Source organism: Zalophus californianus, chromosome 10 (assembly GCF_009762305.2).
Source record: "Zalophus californianus isolate mZalCal1 chromosome 10, mZalCal1.pri.v2, whole genome shotgun sequence".
In the NCBI taxonomy this organism is placed as follows: Eukaryota; Metazoa; Chordata; class Mammalia; order Carnivora; family Otariidae; genus Zalophus; species Zalophus californianus.
Window position 1 is genome coordinate 103,359,658 of NC_045604.1, and position 19,435 is coordinate 103,379,092.

The 19,435-nt window shown below is 44.5% G+C and overlaps 1 protein-coding gene across 2 annotated transcripts in view; it reads left to right on the forward strand.

Annotated features, from left to right (window-relative positions):
• Positions 1–17,262, forward strand: part of LOC113932867 (general transcription factor II-I repeat domain-containing protein 2) — a 50,648-nt gene extending 33,386 nt beyond the window's left edge. For both annotated transcript variants that reach the window (XM_027612381.2, XM_027612382.2), the window contains exons 11-16: positions 219–281; positions 3,638–3,715; positions 4,834–4,917; positions 5,533–5,716; positions 5,957–5,985; positions 14,985–17,262. In XM_027612381.2, coding sequence (XP_027468182.1) covers positions 219–281; positions 3,638–3,715; positions 4,834–4,917; positions 5,533–5,716; positions 5,957–5,985; positions 14,985–16,588 — 2,042 coding nt within the window. In that variant the 3' untranslated portion in view covers positions 16,589–17,262. The remainder of the gene's footprint in view (positions 1–218; positions 282–3,637; positions 3,716–4,833; positions 4,918–5,532; positions 5,717–5,956; positions 5,986–14,984) is intronic.
• Positions 17,263–19,435: the final 2,173 nt, after the last annotated feature.

A 19,435-nucleotide genomic window follows, 5' to 3' on the forward strand; every position in this document is an offset into this window, starting at 1 on the left:
CTATATGTCGGCTAACTGAATTAAAATTTTAAAAATAGAAGTAAATAAAAATTTTAAAAAAATAAAATTACTTTCACATTTATACTTTTACATTGTTGTTAAGTATGAAATGTGTTTTAAATGCCAGGCTAAGCTACTGTTTGGGTACAGGAGCAGTAAAAGGTTGGAACATGAGAATACATAATAATGAATGTCATTTTAGAAATTTTTTTTTCAAGATTCCATTCCGCGTGTCACTTCAGAAACGGGTGAGGACCCCGAAGCCGAGGTGAAAATTGAAGGTTGGTTGTCAAAAACTCGTCAGAGTGAGGCTGTTGAGTGTGGCTTTCACTTCTTAAAGGGTTATTGTGGGGAAAAGATTGAAACTGGCTTCAGGGTGTGCATGTGTTTTAGGCCATGCAGATCAGCACTGGCCAGGGAGCAGACTGTGCTCCATGCCAAGTGAGAGAAGAAAGAAGGGGCTTGGACCAGGGCCTAGAAGCCATGAACTCAGTTTAACTGCAAGGATCTAAAGGAAGTCAAGTTCAAAGTGTGGTTTTAGCAAGATTTATTTTTTAAGAGCCACTATGTAAGATAATTTTCTTTAAAAGACTGACAGACTGACGTGTAATCTGTTTGGTTTTTGTTTGGATGTCTGTTTAAAAACCACATCCGATAGTTACAAACATATTCTAAGGATATTCTTTACAGTTGAAAGGTTTTTAAAACATTTTTGACTTTTCATAGAAATGAATGACACCATTGATCCTGGAACTTGTGGATTTTGAACCCATTTAGTTGAAAGAATGTGCCTATTTTCTTTCATTGTGATCCACTTGGTCATCTGCTAAGAAATATTTTCTTTTTTTTAAGATTTTATTTATTTATTTGAGAGAGAGAGAGAACACAAGCAGGGAGAAGGGGCAGAGGGAGAGGGAGCAGACTCCCCACTGAGCAGAGAGCCCAATTCGGGGCTCGATCCCAGGACCCCGTGATCATGACCTGAGCCAAAGGCAGACGTTTAGCCTGCTGAGCCACCCAGGTGCCCTTGCTAAGAAATATTTTCATCTCTGCTGCTGGAATATGAGCTGGTCCCTAGTGTCTCTCTAATATGAGAAGGAGAAGTTTTTATTTTCCATATTTATTAATGTTATGGATCTCAGAATTACTGTCATTAAGTATATGTTTTGTTTTTCAAGACTTCTTTGGCTACTTGGGGTCTTTTATTTGGATTCCATACAAATTTTAGGATTATTTGTTCTAGTTCTGTGAAAAATGTTGTTGGTATTTTGATAGGGATTGCACTGAATGTGTAGAGTGCTCTGGGTAGTACGGACTTTTTAACAATATTTGTTCTTCCAACCCATAAGCATGGAACGTCTGTCCATTTTTGTGTCATCTTGAATCTCTTTCATTGGTGTTAGTTTTCAGAGTACAGGTCGTTCACCTCTTCGGTTAAGTTTATCCCTAGCTCTTTTATTGTTTTTGGTGCAACTGTAAATGGGATTGTTTTCTTAATTTCACTTCCGCTCCTTCATTATTAGTGTATGGGAACGCAACAGATTTCTATCGTTGATTTTGTATCCTGCGACTTCACTGAATTCATTTATCAGTTCTAGTAATTCTTCGGTGGAGTCTAGGGTTTTCTACATGTAGTCTCGTGTCGTCTGCAAATAGTGAGAGCTTTACTTCTTCCTTACCAATTTGGATGACTTTCATTTCTTTATGTTGTTTAATTGCTATGGGAGTCCTTTTATTTTTTTTTTTTAAAGATTTTATCTATGTGGGCGCCTGGGTGGCTCAGTTTGTTAAGCGACCGCCTTCAGCTCAGGTCATGATCCTGGAGTCCCGGGATCGAGTCCCACATCGGGCTCCCTGCTCGGCAGGGAGTCTGCTTCTCCTTCTGACCCTCTTCCCTCTCGTGCTCTCTGTCTCTCATTCTCTCTCTCTCAAATAAATAAATAAAATCTTTAAAAAATTTAAAAAAAAAAAATATTTTATCTATGTATTTGAGAGAGCGAGAGCACGGGGGAGGGGGAGGGGCAGGGGTGGGGGCAGGGGGCAGGGGGCAAAAAGCAAACTCCCCACTGAGCAGGGAGCCCGACCTGGGGCTCGATCCCAGGACCCTGAGATCATAACCCGGGCCAAAGGCAGATGCTGAACTGGCTAAGTCACCCAGGCGCCCTGGGAGTGTTTTTATTTAGAGACTCTTTAAAAATTAACCATTTTGGAGTGAATGATTCAGTAGCTTTTGTACATTCTCAGTGTTGGGTAACCACCACCTCTATCTAGTTCGAAAACATTTTCATCTCCCCAAAAGAAGATCCCATACCCATTACCAGTCCCTCCCGTTCTTCCCTCCCCCAGCCCCCGGTACCCACCAGTCTACTCTCTGTCTGTATGGATTTGCCTTTTCTACATATTTCATACAGGTGGGATTGTACAATGTGTGCCCTTTGGGGCCTGGCTTCTTTCACTTAAAATCTCCAGGGGCATCTCAGGGTCGTAAAATCGAGCCCTGTGTCGGGCTCCGTGCTGAGCGTGGAACCTGCTTAGGATTCTCTCTTTCCCTCTCCCTCTCCCTCTGCCCCTCCCCCCCCGCTCATGCGCACTCGTGTGCTCTCTCACTCAAAAAAAATTAAAAATAGGGCGCCTGGGCGGCTCAGTTGGTTAAGTGTCTGCCTTCGGCTCAGGTCACGATCCTGGAGTCCCGGGATGGAGCCCTGCATCAGGCTCCCTGCTCAGCGGGGAGTCGGCTTCTCCCTCTGCCCCTCACCCTGCTTGCGCTCTTTCTCTCTTTGACAAATAAATAAATAGATAAAATCCTTTTAAAAGGGGGGGGTTAAAAAAAAAGAATATAACTTGTCAAACCACTATGTTGTACACCTGAAACTAATTCAACATTGAATGTCCACTCTATTTTAACGAGAAAAAGGAAGAAAAAGAAACAATATAAAGAATCCCATGTTAGAATCCAAGTCCAGCGGTGATTTGAATGCAGGTTGATGGAAATGTTCTCCAAGATGGCCTCTCCACTCTGCTCTTCTCTTGTGGGGCATCATGCATGTACAGGGACTACAAGCCCAATCACCTTTTTGTTCTGGAGAGCAGTTTTCCAAAGGATTCACTATAAAGTATTTGGTAGATAATGACCATGCCTCTAGCAACAGACTGTGACATTTGGAAGCCCATCTGTTGGTGTGTTCTTGTCCTTTATCTGACAACGGTTATTATGATGGCTTATGGAATATGGAACCAGATGAGCACTTTTATTTTTTAAAAGATTTATTTATTTATTTGATAGAGAGAAAGCATGCAGGGCGGAGGGGCAGAGGGAGAAGGAGAGACTCTTAAGCAGACTCTGCACTGAGCATGGAGCCCAACTTCCTACAGCCAATTGTTCTCTGAAGCTTTTTTTTTTTTTAAGATTTTATTTATTTATTTGACAGAGAGACACAGCAAGAGAGGGAACACAAGCAGGGGGAGTGGGAGAGGGAGAAGCAGGCTTCCCGCTTAACGACTGAGCCACCCAGGCGCCCCTGTTCTCTGAAGCTTTAAAAGTTGAGTCTGTGCCTCTGATCAGAGTGGCACATGGACATTTTTAGAGGAGAATTAACCTAATTTTCTTTAAGTTCTAAATTTCAGTTTCTGTTTTTAGGAAGCACAAATTCATCCAGTATTACAAATTCTGCGGCAGGTGTGGAAGATCTTAACATTGTTCAGGTGACAATTCCAGGTATGGAAGTCTATCTGGTGTTATCATAATTGACTATATATTTTTCTTTTTGTTATATTTTAACCATTATATAACATGGGTCATAAACCCTTGGAACTTTATTTTTTTTGCTTAGTTTACCCTTTCAACTAAGAAATGACAATTCAGGAATATAAAATACACTACAGATTGTCAGACACTGAATATCTTGCTTATCTCAGAGATCGTTAATCAGATATATTACTTATCACAGCCATGCCTTGGCATTACTAGAAAATACACCTCAGGGCAGACAACTCCAAGCACCAGCTCCCATTAAATAAGAATTGGCCGGGGCGCCTGGGTGGCTCAGTTGGTTAGGCGACTGCCTTTGGCTGAGGTCATGATCCTGGAGCCCCGGGATCGAGTCCCGCATCAGGCTCCCTGCTCAGTGGGGAGTCTGCTTCTCCTTCTGACCCTCCCCCCTCTCATGTGTGTGTGCTCTCTCTCTCTCTCATTCTCTCTCTTTCAAATAAATAAATAAATCTTAAAAAAAAATAAGAATTGGCCACAGAGGTGGAATTTATCTGCTGCCCATCAAGCAGTCTTTTCTAAATATGTGTATATAAAATATCTGGAAAGATACAAAAGAATCTGATAACATAATTTCCCCAAGGAAGGAAACAGAGCTGAGAGAGGGATGTGAGAGAAATGTTTCACTGTGCATTGTTCTAGGTCTTGTGAGTTTTGAAACATGTAATTGCTTTAGTTATTCAAAATTAAATACAATAAAAATGTTAAGTATTGAAAAATATTCCCTTCTAATCCTACTACCTCTTCTTCCTTTTACTTGTCATATTGCATTGACTGAGATTGCTATTATAATGTTGAAGAGTAGAGGTGAAAGTGGACATCCTGGTCCTACATAATGTTGAAAATGTTCCCTAAGGTAGTATGGAGTGTGTTTACATGGATTTATAATTTGGGGAATTCTCTGTCATCTCTAATGGTGTCCATTTGCACATTTCCAAAAAACTAAACTGGATGACAAGCCAGGTGAAGTGCTTTTTTCAGGTGCTGTCAGGCACTTCCTCCAACAGCTTTTTTGGAGGTAAATTTATCAATAACCCCAGTCTGCTTGATTGTCTAATTGTTTTTAGATAACGAGAAGGAAAGATTATCCAGCATTGAAAAGATAAAACAACTAAGGGAACAAGTCAATGACCTCTTTAGCCGAAAATTTGGTAAGTTTTTACATTGTTACGTATCCAAAATGTATATATTTGAGGTATTTCTTTTTAATGGAATACTTTATTGATCTTTCTGGGAGCACCTGGCTGGCTCAGTCAGAAGAATGTGCGACTCTTGATCTAGGGGTCGTGAGTTCGAGCCCCATGCTGGGTGTAGAGCTTACTAAAAAAATTTTTTTAATAAAATAATTATATATAAAAAAAGAAATTGATCTTTCTGGGGAAGGAGCTATGATCAAAATCAGCGTGTATTTTTCCTGAAGAGCTTTTACATGGACACACTAATCGCAGTAATAATATCTAACTTTGATTTACCAAGTTCTTACCATGGCTGAGCATTGCTTTCAGCACTCACATGTGGATCATTATTTAATCTTCATAAAACCCTTTTTCAGGTAGATGCCAGCATCGTTTCTCCTTCCTGGAGAGAGAAATGGAATCTGTTTTACTGCCCGTTGCCAATGTCAAAGTCAGTAAGACTGTCCGTGAAGTAACAATGGCCAATGGCCCACGTTGTCACTGGACGGGAAGGATTTTAACATCTCGGCACTGGTCTGGGAAAAGCAGGTGACACACTTAAGCGGTCTTCTGTTGTTTGTCTCCTCGCAGGTGAAGCCATCGGGGTGGACTTCCCTGTGAAAGTTCCCTACAGGAAGATCACATTCAACCCTGGCTGTGTGGTTATCGATGGCATGCCCCCGGGCGTGGTCTTCAAAGCCCCTGGTTACCTAGAAATCAGCTCCATGAGAAGGATCTTGGACGCTGCAGAATTTATCAAATTCACAGTCATTAGGTAGGTGAGCGCTCCCTGCTTGGTCATGAGAATGAACCTGAAGGTCGCCACCTGATCGAGGTGGGGGAGGGGCGCGGTGGGTTTTTTTTTTTTTTTTTTTTTTTTTTTAACCAGGAGGTGGGCCGTGGGACTCCAAAGCCCAGTGCCTCTCACACTCCTTGTCTCGTATCCCGCTTCTGGGAGCTGTGTGTCCCTGGACAAACGAACTTTGTTGCATTCATCGTGTCTCTTTCTCCTCAGACCGCTTCCAGGCCTGGAGCTTAGCAATGGTGAGTATCCTGGGTGGGTGGCAAGAAAGTCGTCCCAGCACCCACTGTGCGGGGCCACATGTCTTTGCAGGCCCTCCCCGTAGGGGGCCTTGCTTCTCAAGCCTTGAGCCTTAGAGCAAAGCATGGTGCTCTTTAGATGCAGTTTATCTGTCCTGCTCGTTATAAATTCTGGTGCTTCACCAGAATTCTCATGCGACAGTTTGAAGGAGCTTGCTGGCACACTGGAATTTGGGAGCCCTTTATGGCAGGGGTGGGGGGCTAGGAACATTTTACTGAACTAGCCCAGCTCAGTGGGTTAATAGCTCCTGCCTGGTAGCCCAGCTCCATCCCCCAGGACACCCCTCCAGCAGCCCCCGCCTGGCCCGATCTCCCCCCAGTTCAGAGCCTAAAGGGTGCCACCTGGCACAGAAGGGGCTCCCAGGACCCCCTCCGGTGCTGAGGTCAACGTCTGTTCTGACTGAGCACTGCCCTGTCCACTGAGCCTGTTCAGTATTCTGAACGTGGCCCCCGGAGTCATTGCAAGCAATCATCAGCATCCTGTGGGGTGAGTAAAGCAGATGTAGGGATGTTCTCGGGAGTCTGAGTCACTAGGGCGCCTCCTCAGTTCAAGTTGCAAAAACTAAAATATTCTTTGAAAATGCCCGATTGATTATTCTTCCTAAACTCGTCTTGTTGCTGAACGGTTTTCTTTTTCTTTCTTTCTTTTTTTTTTTTTTTTTTTGTAGCTTTATTGAGGCACGAGTTACATACCATAAAATTCCCTTGTGTGAGGTATACACCTGTCAGGGATTTTTAATAAATTTACAGAGTTCGGCAAACTGTCACCACAATCTAATATTAGGATGTTTCCATTACCCCCCAAAAGATCCCTCCTACCCATTTTTCTCTCATTTCCTGTTCCTGCCCCCAGCCCCAGACAACCACTGAATTTACTTACTTTCTTTTCTCTGCCCACATTTTTTTTTAAGATTTTATTTATTTATTTGACAGAAAGAGACACAGCAAGAGAGGGAACACAAGCAGGGGGAGTGGGAGAGGGGGAAGCAGGCTTCCCATGGAGCAGGGACCCCGATGCGGGGCTCGATCCCAGGACCCTGGGACCATGACCTGAGCAGAAAGAAGGCAGCCACTTAACGACTGAGCCACCCAGGCGGCCCCTCTGCCCACATTTTTTTTCTTTAAATTTTTTATTGTTATGTTAATTACCATACATTACATCATTAGATTTTGATGTAGTGTTCCATGATTCATTGTTTGTGCATAACACCCAGTGCTCCACGCAGAACGTGCCCTCTTTAATACCCATCACCAGGCTAACCCATCCCCCCACACCCCTCCCCTCTAGAAACCTCAGTTTGTTTTTCAGAGTCCATCGTCTCTCATGGTTCGTCTCCCCCTCCGATTTACTCCCCTTCATTCTTCCCCTCCTGCTATCTTCTTCTTCTTCTTCTTTTTTTTCTTAACATATGTTGCATTATTTGTTTCAGAGGTACAGATCTGTGATTCAACAGTCTTGCACAATTCACAGCGCTCACCATAGCACATACCCTCCCCAATGTCTATCACCCAGCCACCCCATCCCTCCCACCCCCCACCACTCCAGCAACCCTCAGTTTGTTTCCTGAGATTAAGAATTCCTCATATCAGTGAGGTCATATGATACATGTCTTTCTCTGATGGACTTATTTCACTCAGCATAACACCCTCCAGTTCCATCCACGTCGTTGCAAATGGCAAGATCTCATTCCTTTTGATGGCTGCATAATATTCCACTGTGTATATATACCACCTCTTCTTTATCCATTCATCTGTCGATGGACATCTTGGCTCTTTCCACAGTTTGGCTATTGTGGACATTGCTGCTATAACCATCGGGGTGCACGTACCCCTTTGGATCCCGACATTTGTATCTTTGTGGTAAATACCCAGTAGTGCAATTGCTGGATCGTGTGGTAGCTCTTTCAACTTTTTGAGGAACCTCCATACTGTTTTCCAGAGTGGTTGCACCAGCTTGCATCCCCACCAACAGTGTAGGAGGGTTCCCCTTTCTCCACATCCCCGCCAGCATCTGTCGTTTCCTGACTGGTTAATTCTAGCCATTCTGATGGGTGTGAGGTGGTATCTCATGGAGGTTTTGATTTGCATTTCCCTGATGCCGAGCGAGGTTGAGCACTTTTTCATGTGTCTGTTGGCCATTTGGATGTCTTCTTTGGAAAAATGTCTGTTCATGTCTTCTGCCCATTTCTTGATTGGATTATTTGTTCTTTGGGTGTTGAGTTTGATAAGTTCTTTATAGATTTTAAATACTAGCCCTTTATCTGGTATGTCATTTGCAAATATTTTCTCCCATTCTGTCAGTTGTCTTTTGGTTTTGTGGACTGTTTCTTTTGCTGTGCAAAAGCTTTTTATCTTGATGAAATCCCAATAGTTCATTTTTGCCCTTGCTTCCCTTGCCTTTGGCGATGTTTCTAGGAAGAAGTTGCTGTGGCTGAGGTCGAAGAGGTTGCTGCCTGTGTTCTCCTTTAGGATTTTAATGGACTCCTGTCTCACATTGAGGTCTTTCAACCATTTGAAGTCTATTTTCGTGTGTGGTGTAAGGAAATATTCCAGTTTCATTCTTCTGCATGTGGCTGTCCAATTTTCCCAACACCATTTGTGGAAGAGACTGTCTTTTTTCCATTGGACATACGTTCTTGCTTTGTCAAAGATGAGTTGATCATAGAGTTGAGGGTCCATCTCTGGGCTCTCTATTCTGTTCCATTGATCTAATGTGTCTGTTTTTGTGCCAGTACCATACTGTCTTGATGATGACAGCTTTGTAATAGAGCTGGAAGTCCGGAATTGTGATGCCGCCAGCTTTGCTTTTCTTTTTCAAGATTCCTCTGGCTATTCGGGGTCTCTTCTGGTTCCATACAAATTTTAGGATTATTTGTTCCATTTCCTTGAAAAAAGTGGATGGTATTTTGATGGGGATTGCATTGACTGTGTAGATTGCTCTAGGTAGCATTGACTTCTTCACAATGTTTGTTCTTCCAATCCATGAGCATGGAACGTTTTTCCATTTCTTTGCGTCTTCCTCAATTTCTTTCATGAGTATTTTATAGTTTTCTGAGTACAGATCCTTTGCTTCTTTGGTTAGATTTATTCCTAGATATCTTATGGTTTTGGGTGCAATTGTAAGTGGGATCAACTCCTTGATTGGTCTCTCTTCTGTCTTGTTGTTGGTGTATAGGAATGCCACTGATTTCTGTGCATTGATTTTATATCCTGCCACTTTACTGAAATCCTGTATGAGTTCTAGCAGTTTTGGGGTGGAGTCTTTTGGGTTTTTCACATAAAGTATCATATCATCTGCAAAGGGTGAGAGTTTGACTTCTTCTTTGCCGATTTGGATGCCTTTGATTTCTTTTTGTTGTCTGATTACTGTGGCTAGGACTTCTAATACTATGTTGAATAGCAGTGGTGATAGTGGACATCCCTGCCGCGTTCCTGACCTTAGGGGGAAAGCGCTCAGCTTTTCCCCATTGAGAATGATATTCGCTGTAGGTTTTTCATAGATGGCTTTTATGATATTGAGGTATGTACCCTCTATCCCTATACTCTGAAGAGTTTTGATCAAGAAAGGATGCTGTACTTTGTCAAATGCTTTTTCTGCATCTTTTGAGAGGATCATATGATTCTTGTTCTTTCTTTTGTTAATATATTGTATCACGTTGATTGATTTGCAGATGTTGAACCAACCTTGCAGCCCAGGGATAAATCCCACATGGTCATGGTGAATAATCCTTTCAATGTACTGTTGGATCCTATTGGCTAGTATTTTGGTGAGAATTTTTGCATCCATGTTCATCAAGGATATTGGTCTGTAATTCTCCTTTTTGATGGGGTCTTTGTCTGGTTTGGGGATCAAGGTAATGGTGGCCTCCTAAAATGAGTTTGGAAGTTTTCCTTCCATTTCTATTTTTTGGAACAGTTTCCGGAGAATAGGTATTAATTCTTTAAATGTTTGGTAGAATTCCCCTGGGAAGCCATCTGGCCCTGGGCTTTTGTTTGTTGGGAGATTTTTGATGACTGCTTCAATTTCCTTAGTGGTTATAGGTCTGTTCAGGTTTTCTATTTCTTCCTGGTTCAGTTTTGGTAGTTGATACATCTCTAGGAATGCACCCATTTCTTCCAGGTTATCTAATTTGCTGGCATAGAGTTGCTCATAATATGTTCTTATAATTGTTTGTATTTCTTTGCTGTTGATTGTGATCGCTCCTCTTTCATTCATGATTTTGTTGATTTGGGCCATTTCTCATTTCTTTTTGGTAAGTCTGGCCAGGGGTTTATCAATCTTGTTAATTCTTTCAAAGAACCAGCTCCTAGTTTCGTTGATCTGTTCTACTCTTCTTTTGGTTTCTATTTCATTGATTTCTGCTCTGATCTTCATTATTTCTCTTCTCCTGCTGGGTTTAGGCTTTATTTGCTTTTTTCTCTAGCTTTTTGCTTTTTTTCTCTAGCTCCTTTAGGTGTAGGGTTAGGTTGTGTATTTGAGACCTTTCTTGTTTCTTGAGAAAGGCTTGTATTGCTATATACTTTCCTCTTAGGACTGCCTTTGCTGTATCCCAAAGATTTTGAACAGTTGTGTTTTCATTTTCATTGGTTTCCATGAATTTTTTTAATTCTTCTTTAATTTCCTGGTTGACCCATTCATTCTTTAGTAGGATGCTCTTTAGCCTCCATGTATTTGAGTTCTTTCCAACTTTCCTCTTGTGATTGAGTTCTAGTTTCAAAGCATTGTGGTCTGAAAATATGCAGGGAATAATCCCAATCTTTTGGTACCGGTTGAGACCTGATTTGTGACCTGGGATGTGATCTATTCTGGAGAATGTTCCATGGGCACTAGAGAAGAATGTGTATTCCGTTGCTTTGGGATGGAATGTTCTGAATATGTCTATGAAGTCCATTTGGTCCAGTGTGTCATTTAAAGTCTTTATTTCCTTGTTGATCTTTTGCTTAGATGATCTGTCCATTTCAGTCAGGGGAGTGTTAAAATCCCCCACTATTATTGTATTGTTGTCAATGTGTTTCTTTGCTTTTGTTATTAATTGCCTTATATAATTGGCTGCTCCCATGTTAGGGGCATAGATATTTACAATTGTTAGATCTTCTTGTTGGATAGACCCTTTAAGTAGGATATAGTGTCCTTCCTCATCTCTTATTACAGTCTTTGTTTTAAAATCTAGTTTGTCTGATATAAGAATTGCCACCCCAGCTTTCTTTTGGTGTCCATTAGCATGGTAAATGGTTTTCCACCCCCTCACTTTCAATCTGGGGGTGTCTTTGGGTCTAAAATGAGTCTCTTGCAGACAGCATATCGATGGGTCTTGTTTTTTCATCCAATCTGATAGCCTGTGTCTTTTGATTGGGGCACTGAGCCCATTTACATTCAGGGTAACTATTGAAAGGTATGAATTTAGTGCCACTGTATTGCCTGTAAGGTGACTGTTACTGTATATTGTCTGTGTTCCTTTCTGGTCTATGCTGCTTTTAGGCTCTCTCTTTGCTTAGAGGACCTGCTTCAATATTTCTTGGAAGGCTGGTTTCGTGTTTGCAAATTCCTTTAGTTTTTGTTTGTCCTGGAAGCTTTTTATCTCTCCTTCTATTTTCAATGACAGCCTAGCTGGATATAGTATTCTTGGCTGCATATTTTTCTCATTTAGTGCCCTGAAGATATCATGCCAGCCCTTTCTGGCCTGCCAGGTCTCTGTGGGTAGGTCTGTTGCCAATCTAATGTTTCTACCATTATAGGTTACATATCTCTTCTCCCGAGCTGCTTTCAAGATTTTCTCTGTCTCTGAGACTCGTAAGTTTTACTATGAGATGTCGGGATGTTGACCTATTTTTATTGATTTTGAGAGGGGTTCTCTGTGCCACCTGGATTTTGATGCCTGTTTCCTTCCCCACATTAGGGAAGTTCTCTGCTATAATTTGCTCCAATATACCTTCTGCCCCCCTCTCTCTTTCTTCTTCTTCTGGGATCCCAATTATTCTAATGTTGTTTTGTCTTATGGTATCGCTTATCTCTCGAATTCTGCCCTCGTGATCCAGTAGTTGTTTATCTCTCTTTTTCTCAGCCTCTTTATTTTCCATCATTTGGTCTTCTATATCGCTGATTCTCTCTTCTGCCTCATTTATCCTAGCAGTTAGAACCCCCATTTTTTATTGCACCTGATGAATAGCCTTTTTGATTTCGACTTGGTTAGATTTTAGTTCTTTTATTTCTCCAGGAAGGGTTTCTCTAATAACTTCCATGCTTTTTTCAAGCCAGCTAGTATCTTTAAAATCATGATTCTGAACTCTAGGTCCGACATCGTACTAATGTCCGTATTGAGTAGGTCCCTGGAAGATGGTACTACCTCTTGTTCTTTTTGCTGAGGTGATTTTCTTTGTCTTGTCATTTCGTCCAGAGGAGAATAGATGAATGAGAGAACAAAATACTAACAGGTTAACAACGTCCCCAGAAAATATACTCTAAACAAACCAGAAAAGACCTGAAACCAGGGGAAAAGAAAGGGAAAGAAAGAAAAAAGAAAGAGGAAAAAAAAAAGAAAAAGATAAAAACAAACAAAAAACAGAACAAAACAAAACAAAAAACAATATGATCAAATATGATCAGGCTGGTGCATAGATCAGTGCCACACACTAGATTTGGGGTGTATTTTGGTCTGTTAGAAGAAAGTGCCTCCTAAAATTTTAAAGAAAGAAAGACATATATGTACAAAATAAGGGTAAATATGATGAAGGGATGGAAGATGACTGTAAAGATGAAAATTATAAAAGATTTTATAAAAGGAATTGATAAGGTGCCTGAAAAAAGAAAGAAGAGGATTAAAAGAAAGAAAGAAAAAAGGGAGAGACTGTGATCAGGCGGGAGACTAGAACAAAGCCATACACTAGAGATTTAGGGTATATTTTGATCTGTTAGAAGAAACTGTATCTCAAAATCTTAAAGAGAGAACAACTTATATATATACCAAAAATAAGGGTAACTACTATGAAGGGATAGAATCTGACTCTAAAAATGAAAAATAAAAAAAAAATTTTTTAAAAAGGGATTGATAAGATGTAAGTTGAAAAGGGGAAAAAGAAAAATTCAAAAAAAAAAAACAGTTAAAAAATTAACTTTGAAAGACTAAAGAATCATGGTAAAAAAAAAAAAGCCATGAATTCTATGTGCAGTATTCCCCCAGCGCTGGAGTTCTCCCGTTCTCCTTGATCGGTAAACTTGGTCTGGACTTGCTGGCTGTTCGTGCTGATCTTCTGGGGGAGGGGCCTGTTGCCGTGGTTCCCAAATGTCTTTGCCGGAGGCGGAATCGCCCCGCCCTTGTCGGTCCGGGCAAAGCAAGCTGCTCGGGTTTGCTCTCGGGAGCTTTTGTTCCCTGCAAGCTCTCGGTACAGCTTTGGAGGACCAGGGTGAAAATGGTGGCCTCCCAATCTCCACCCGGAGGAGCTGAGAACTCGGGGACCCGCTCCTCAGTGCACCCCCAGAGAAAAGCAGTCACTCCCATGTCCCCGGTCTCGGGCCGCACTCCGTGCTCACCCGGCCTGTGACCGAGCGTTTCTATCTCTGGCCCCGACCCCGTGTGGAGTCTCCAAACCCAGCAGATCCCTGCGGTGCGCTCCCGCGCCGCTCCTCCCCGGGGGAGGGAGGGGAGTCTCCCCGGCTCTGCCGCTTGTTGGGTCCCTGCTGGAGGAGCAGTGACCCAACTGGGCCGCGGATCACAGTTTATGGCAACCCCGGGCTGAGAGCCCGCGCCTCGGCTCCGTCTCTGTTGCCGGCTTCCCCGCTCCGATCCCTGGGAGCTCTGCCGCACTCAGGCACCCCCCGTCTTTCTGTGACCCCGAGGGTCCTGAGACCACACTGTACCGCGAGGGTTCCACCCCCCGCTTAGCCACTGCAGCGACGTCCCTCAGCACAGCCAAATTCTAAAAGGTCCGATTTTGTGCTCCGCGGCTCTATCACTTGCCAGAAGCGGCCGACGGAGGCCCCCTCCCCCGCTGTCTATCCTCCCGAATATCGCCTCGGATTCACTTCTCCGCACGTCCTACCTTCCAGTAAGTGGTCGCTTCTCTGTTCAGAGAGTTGTTGCTACTCTCCTCTTCGATCTCCTGTTGAGTTCGTAGGTGTTCAGAATGGTTTGATCCCTATTCAGCTGAATTCCTGAGACCAGACGAAATCCAGGTCTCCTACTCGTCCCCCATCTTGCTCCGCCTCCTGCCCACATTTTCTTTAAAGTGAATGTTTAGACCTGTCTTCTCTCCAAGTAGAGCTCTTACCTGCTTCGTGGTCAGATTTCTTTAAATTTAAAACAAGTGAGTTTTGTGCAGTTCCGTGGCTATGACCAAGGCCCTTGCACCTCACAGCAGGTAAATCACACGCCTTTTGTGGTCATCCCCCTTCCCTGTTACTTCAAAGTTCTCTTGAGACACAAATGAAAACATATACATTAAAATGCAAACATACTGCCAGATCATTCTTGCTTAAAGCAGATGGGGCAAACATAGGTACTTGCTGAATCACAAAAGATGCCTTTCATTGGGCTAGTGTACCTTTAGAAATGGAAAAGAGTGGCCAACATTGAAAAGCCAGGGACATTTTCAAGAAAAAGAAAGAAAAGCCAGGGACGTTTTCAGTGGGTAGAGCAAGTGACTCTTGATCTCAGGGTTGTGAGTTCGAGCCCCACGAGTGGCGTAGAGTTTACCTTAAAAAAAAAAAAAAGTCAATTTCTAAGTTTTCTTGGAATCTGAAGATCTGGCCCCAGATCCCACATTCCCTCCAGCAGCCTGTTGCTGGAGCTGAGAGTCAGCCATCCCTCTCTGCAGGGGTGGGTTAACCATACCCCCCCAACCCAGCCGCCTTACCCCTGACGTTTATCATCACGTTTTTGCTGTCGTTTTTCATATAGTAAAGAGAAAAAGTGAAATATTTCTTGTCTCCATGTCTCTATCAAAAGTGGGAAAAAGAAAGATAGACCAGGAGGGCCGTGTCTTTCAAGAGAAGTGGGAGAGAGCGTATTTCTTCGTGGAAGTGCAGAATATTCCTACGTGTTTAATATGCAAACAAAGCATGTCTGTGTCCAAAGAGTACAACCTCCGGCGTCATTATCAAACGAACCACAGCAAGCACTATGACCAGTATACCGAGAAGATGCGGGACGAAAAGCTCCACGAGCTGAAGAAAGGACTCAGGAAGTACCTCCTGGGGTCATCCGAGATCGTGGGCCCCGAGCAGAAACAGGCGTTTGCAAATGTGAGCCCAAATGAAACTGCGGCCGTGCAACCCATAGAAGACATGGCTGGGAACTTATGGGAGAAGTTACGCGAAAAAATCAAGTCGTTCGTGGCATACTCTATCGCAATCGATGAGATCACGGATATCAATAATACCACCCAGCTGGCCATATTCATCCGAGGCGTTGACGAGAATTTCGATGTGTCGGAAGAGCTCTTGGATACGGTGCCCATGACAGGTACAAAATCTGGCAACGAGATATTTCTGCGTGTCGAGAAGAGTCTGAAGAAGTTTAATATCGACTGGTCAAAACTGGTCAGCGTGGCCTCTACGGGCACCCCCGCCATGGTCGATGTGAACGACGGGCTGGTGACGAAACTTAAGTCCAAGGTGGCCATGATTTGCAAGGACTCGGATCTGAAGTCGGTTTGTTGCATCATTCACCCGGAATCGCTTTGTGCGCAAAAGTTGAAGATGGACCACGTCATGAGTGTGGTGGTTAACTCCGTGAACTGGATATGCTCCCGTGGGCTGAACCACAGTGAGTTCACGACCTTGCTGTATGAACTGGACAGCCAATATGGCAGCCTCCTCTACTACACCGAGATTAAGTGGCTCAGTCGCGGGCTGGTGCTCAAGAGATTTTTTGAATCGTTGGAAGAAATTGATTCCTTCATGTCGTCCAGAGGGAAGCCCCTGCCTCAGCTGAGCTCTCAAGATTGGATCAGAGACTTGGCCTTCTTGGTCGATATGACAATGCATCTGAACACTTTGAACATCTCGCTCCAAGGGCACTCACAGGTCGTCACGCAGATGTACGACCTGATCCGGGCGTTCCTAGCCAAACTGTGCCTTTGGGAAACTCACTTGGCGAGGAATAACCTGGCCCACTTCCCCACGCTGAAGTCGGTTTCCAGAAATGAAAGCGACGGCCTGAACTACATTCCCAAAATCGTGGAACTGAAGACTGAGTTCCAGAAGAGGTTGTCCGATTTCAAACTCTATGAAAGTGACCTGACCCTGTTCAGCTCCCCTTTCTCGGTGAAGATCGAGAGCGTGCACGAGGCGCTCCAGATGGAGGTCATTGACCTGCAGTGCAACACGGTGCTAAAGACTAAATATGACAAGGTCGGGGTCCCCGAGTTCTACAAATACCTGTGGAGTAGCTACCCGAAGTACAGAATCCACTGCGCAAAGATTCTCTCCATGTTCGGGAGCACCTACATTTGCGAACAGCTGTTTTCCATTATGAAACTGAGCAAAACGAAATACTGCTCGCAGTTAAAGGACTCGCAGTGGGATTCCATGCTCCACATCGCAACATGACTTACAACACAGGGCGGTGCAAGAGGAGAATCCTCTGGGCCCCAGGGATTGCAAGATGAGAAGACGAGTTATAAACTTTCTGTTTTCCAGTTTTTTCCACTTTGACTCGGAAATGTAACTTGCAGTATCCTACCCGTTTGTATGACATTTTATGCCTCACCATAGTCCAGTAAAGATCAAGACCGTTTTATTGTATTTCTGGTGGTTGCTTCTCCTTATGGCTGGCGGGTTTCACTCACCCCTGAGGCCAGCACGCTGAAGTTTTAAATCAGCCAACAGAGAAACAGAGAGAGCGAGGTGTGTGTTCGTGGAGGAGGGTAAATGCACACACGTCTGTCTGCCCACTTTCTGCGTGGTGTCCCCTGTGATCTAACATGTTTGCAAGGCTGGGGACAGTCCCTTGGAGACACATTCACCAACCATAGTACCCCTGTGTGATCTGTCTCTGCCTCCCGGCCAACCCACGAAAGTAGAAGTTGAAAAGGGAGAACTCCAGATAACAAATAACATGAGCTTTCAAAGGCCAAGGCAGCTGAGGTTTGGAGGTTGTTTCGGTTTTTTTTTTTGGTAAACTTTTTTTTGAGGGGCTCCTGGCTGGCTCAGTCAGTAGAGCATCTGACTCTTGATCTCTGGGTGGTGAGTTTGAGCTCCATGTTGGGTGCGGTGATGACTTAAGAAATAAATAAACTGTATTTTGAAATAATTTCAAATTTACAGAGAAGTTGTGGAAATGAGAAAGGTATGAAGAACACTTACATGTCCTCTTGGCAAATTCTCATTGAAATTTTACCCCTATGCTCTATCCCTTGTTTGCTTGGCATTCTTCTCTCTCTCGTGTGTGCACGCGTGTTTGTGTGTGTGTGTGTGTGTGTGTGTGTGTGTGTGTACCACGTTGCCTGTGGGCCTGTATACCTGAATGTCTGAGTATAATGTGTGTATAAATGCATGCGCCTAATTTTTTTTTTTTCTGAACCATTTGAGGGGGTTACATACATCCTTTCCCCCTGACTACGTTAGGGAATATTTTCCAAGAATAAGGATATTCTCTAACCATGACTTACTTAGTGACCAGCTCCAGTAAATCGAACACTGATGTAATACTTTGATCTCGTTTAGCATAAATGACACTGTGCATGGTGTCCCTTGTGTTCTAACATGTTTGCAAGCTGAGGACAGTCCCTCGGAGACTGTCCTGATGTCCTTCCCTTTATAGCACTTAACCCCCGGAGAGCTGGCATTTGAAAGCGCGAGCGCACGCCCCTGCGCGCGCGCGCACGCACACACACGCACACACGCGCACACGCACACACACAGTGTTCTTAATCTGTATTAGCCACTGGAATTAATGACCCCAAATTGTGAATACTTTCCAGGTTGGAGGAATTAATCTGACTAGGGAACAAAAAGGCTAAAGATCCCGACCTGGTGATGACCCATTCAGGCAGCAATGGACAAAACACTTTGATAAAAATGAAGGCAGGCTGCAGGAGAAAGAGACCAACCTCCAGGCGGTTTCCTGCGGCAGGCACCTGCCCCCAGCTGAAGCCCCAAGGCATGTCCTCAGACACAGGGAAAATGACCCCACCCTGGCTGTTCCTGTCCTTGGGGGGGTGGACTGCAGGTACAGCTGGGTCTGGCTAGCTCAGAGGCTCACTCCCTGCGGGGAGGAATGGGCTGGTTTACCACGGGGTCAGGGGAGACCCACCCCCGGTGCACCTGAGCAGATGCCGACACTGAGTATCAGAGGTCGCCGTGTGGACTCTGCAGGGAAAGGTCAGCCCCCTCATGTGATAGACGGAGGACTAGGGCTCAGAGTGATTAAGTGAGCTGCCAAGGTAACACAGCAGAGATGGGGTCAGGATTCAAACTAGGTCTGTGTGACTCCCAAGTCCGTGTTATTCCATGACAGGAGGCTGTCATGTGTGGCTTTCTGGTGGTTAGCCCATCGGATGATGCTGAGGGGACAGCAGGGTTCAGCCTGGGCTGCCTTCTGTGACCCGACTATTCATGGGCTGTTCTGCTTTGAACCAACTCCTACGGCTTCCTTCTTTATCGGGCAAGTGTGTTGGGACCGTGGTGGCCCGGCACCATCACTCAGATGACAGAGCCAAGCCTGGGAGAACTGACTGAGCAAGCAGGTGGTTTTCTGGGGTCGTCGATTGATGGGGTGTCTGCAAATGAGAGCACTTAGGAGCGGGGTGGTGGGGCCCAGGCCAGGAGCCAAGGGCTGTATTTGGTGGTCCCCATCAGTTTCTAGGAGCAAAGAGTACACAGCATTTCCCCCAAGGCCATGTCTTCCTATCCCAGGGTGGACAGAGGACACTGGTCACTCCTCCAACACAGGCCTGGGGTGGGGGTGGGGGGTTGGAGCTCTGGAAGCCAGGCCCCTGTCACCTCCCTCCTCGGGGCGCCCATTGGCCAGAGCACCTGCCACTTGGACTGAGCCACAGAGCAGGAACTCTGCGGGGTCAGGAGAATGTAATGGATCTAGTAGGGCTTTGGAACCAAAAAGAAAAAGCTCTGTCACCCACTTGACATATTACCCTAAAAACTTGCTTACATTTTCTGAAGCTTGGTTTCCTCCACCATAGACCTACCTGCCAGGGTTGTTCTCAAACCAGAAAAAGGTAAAGAAAGAGCCCAGCATTGTGCCTAGCCTCAAGAAAATCGTCTGCACACACACTGCAGCCATAACTCAGACGCAGGCCCCTCCAGGCGTGCCTGCCCGGTGCTCTCTATTGGCTCCCCTGAGGGGACAGCAGAGGCCCCCGGGGCAGGCCCCCGGCCCTCAGGCCCACGCACCATCCGGGCCTCCTCCTCAGCAGGAAACAGTGGGGCCAGCGCAGG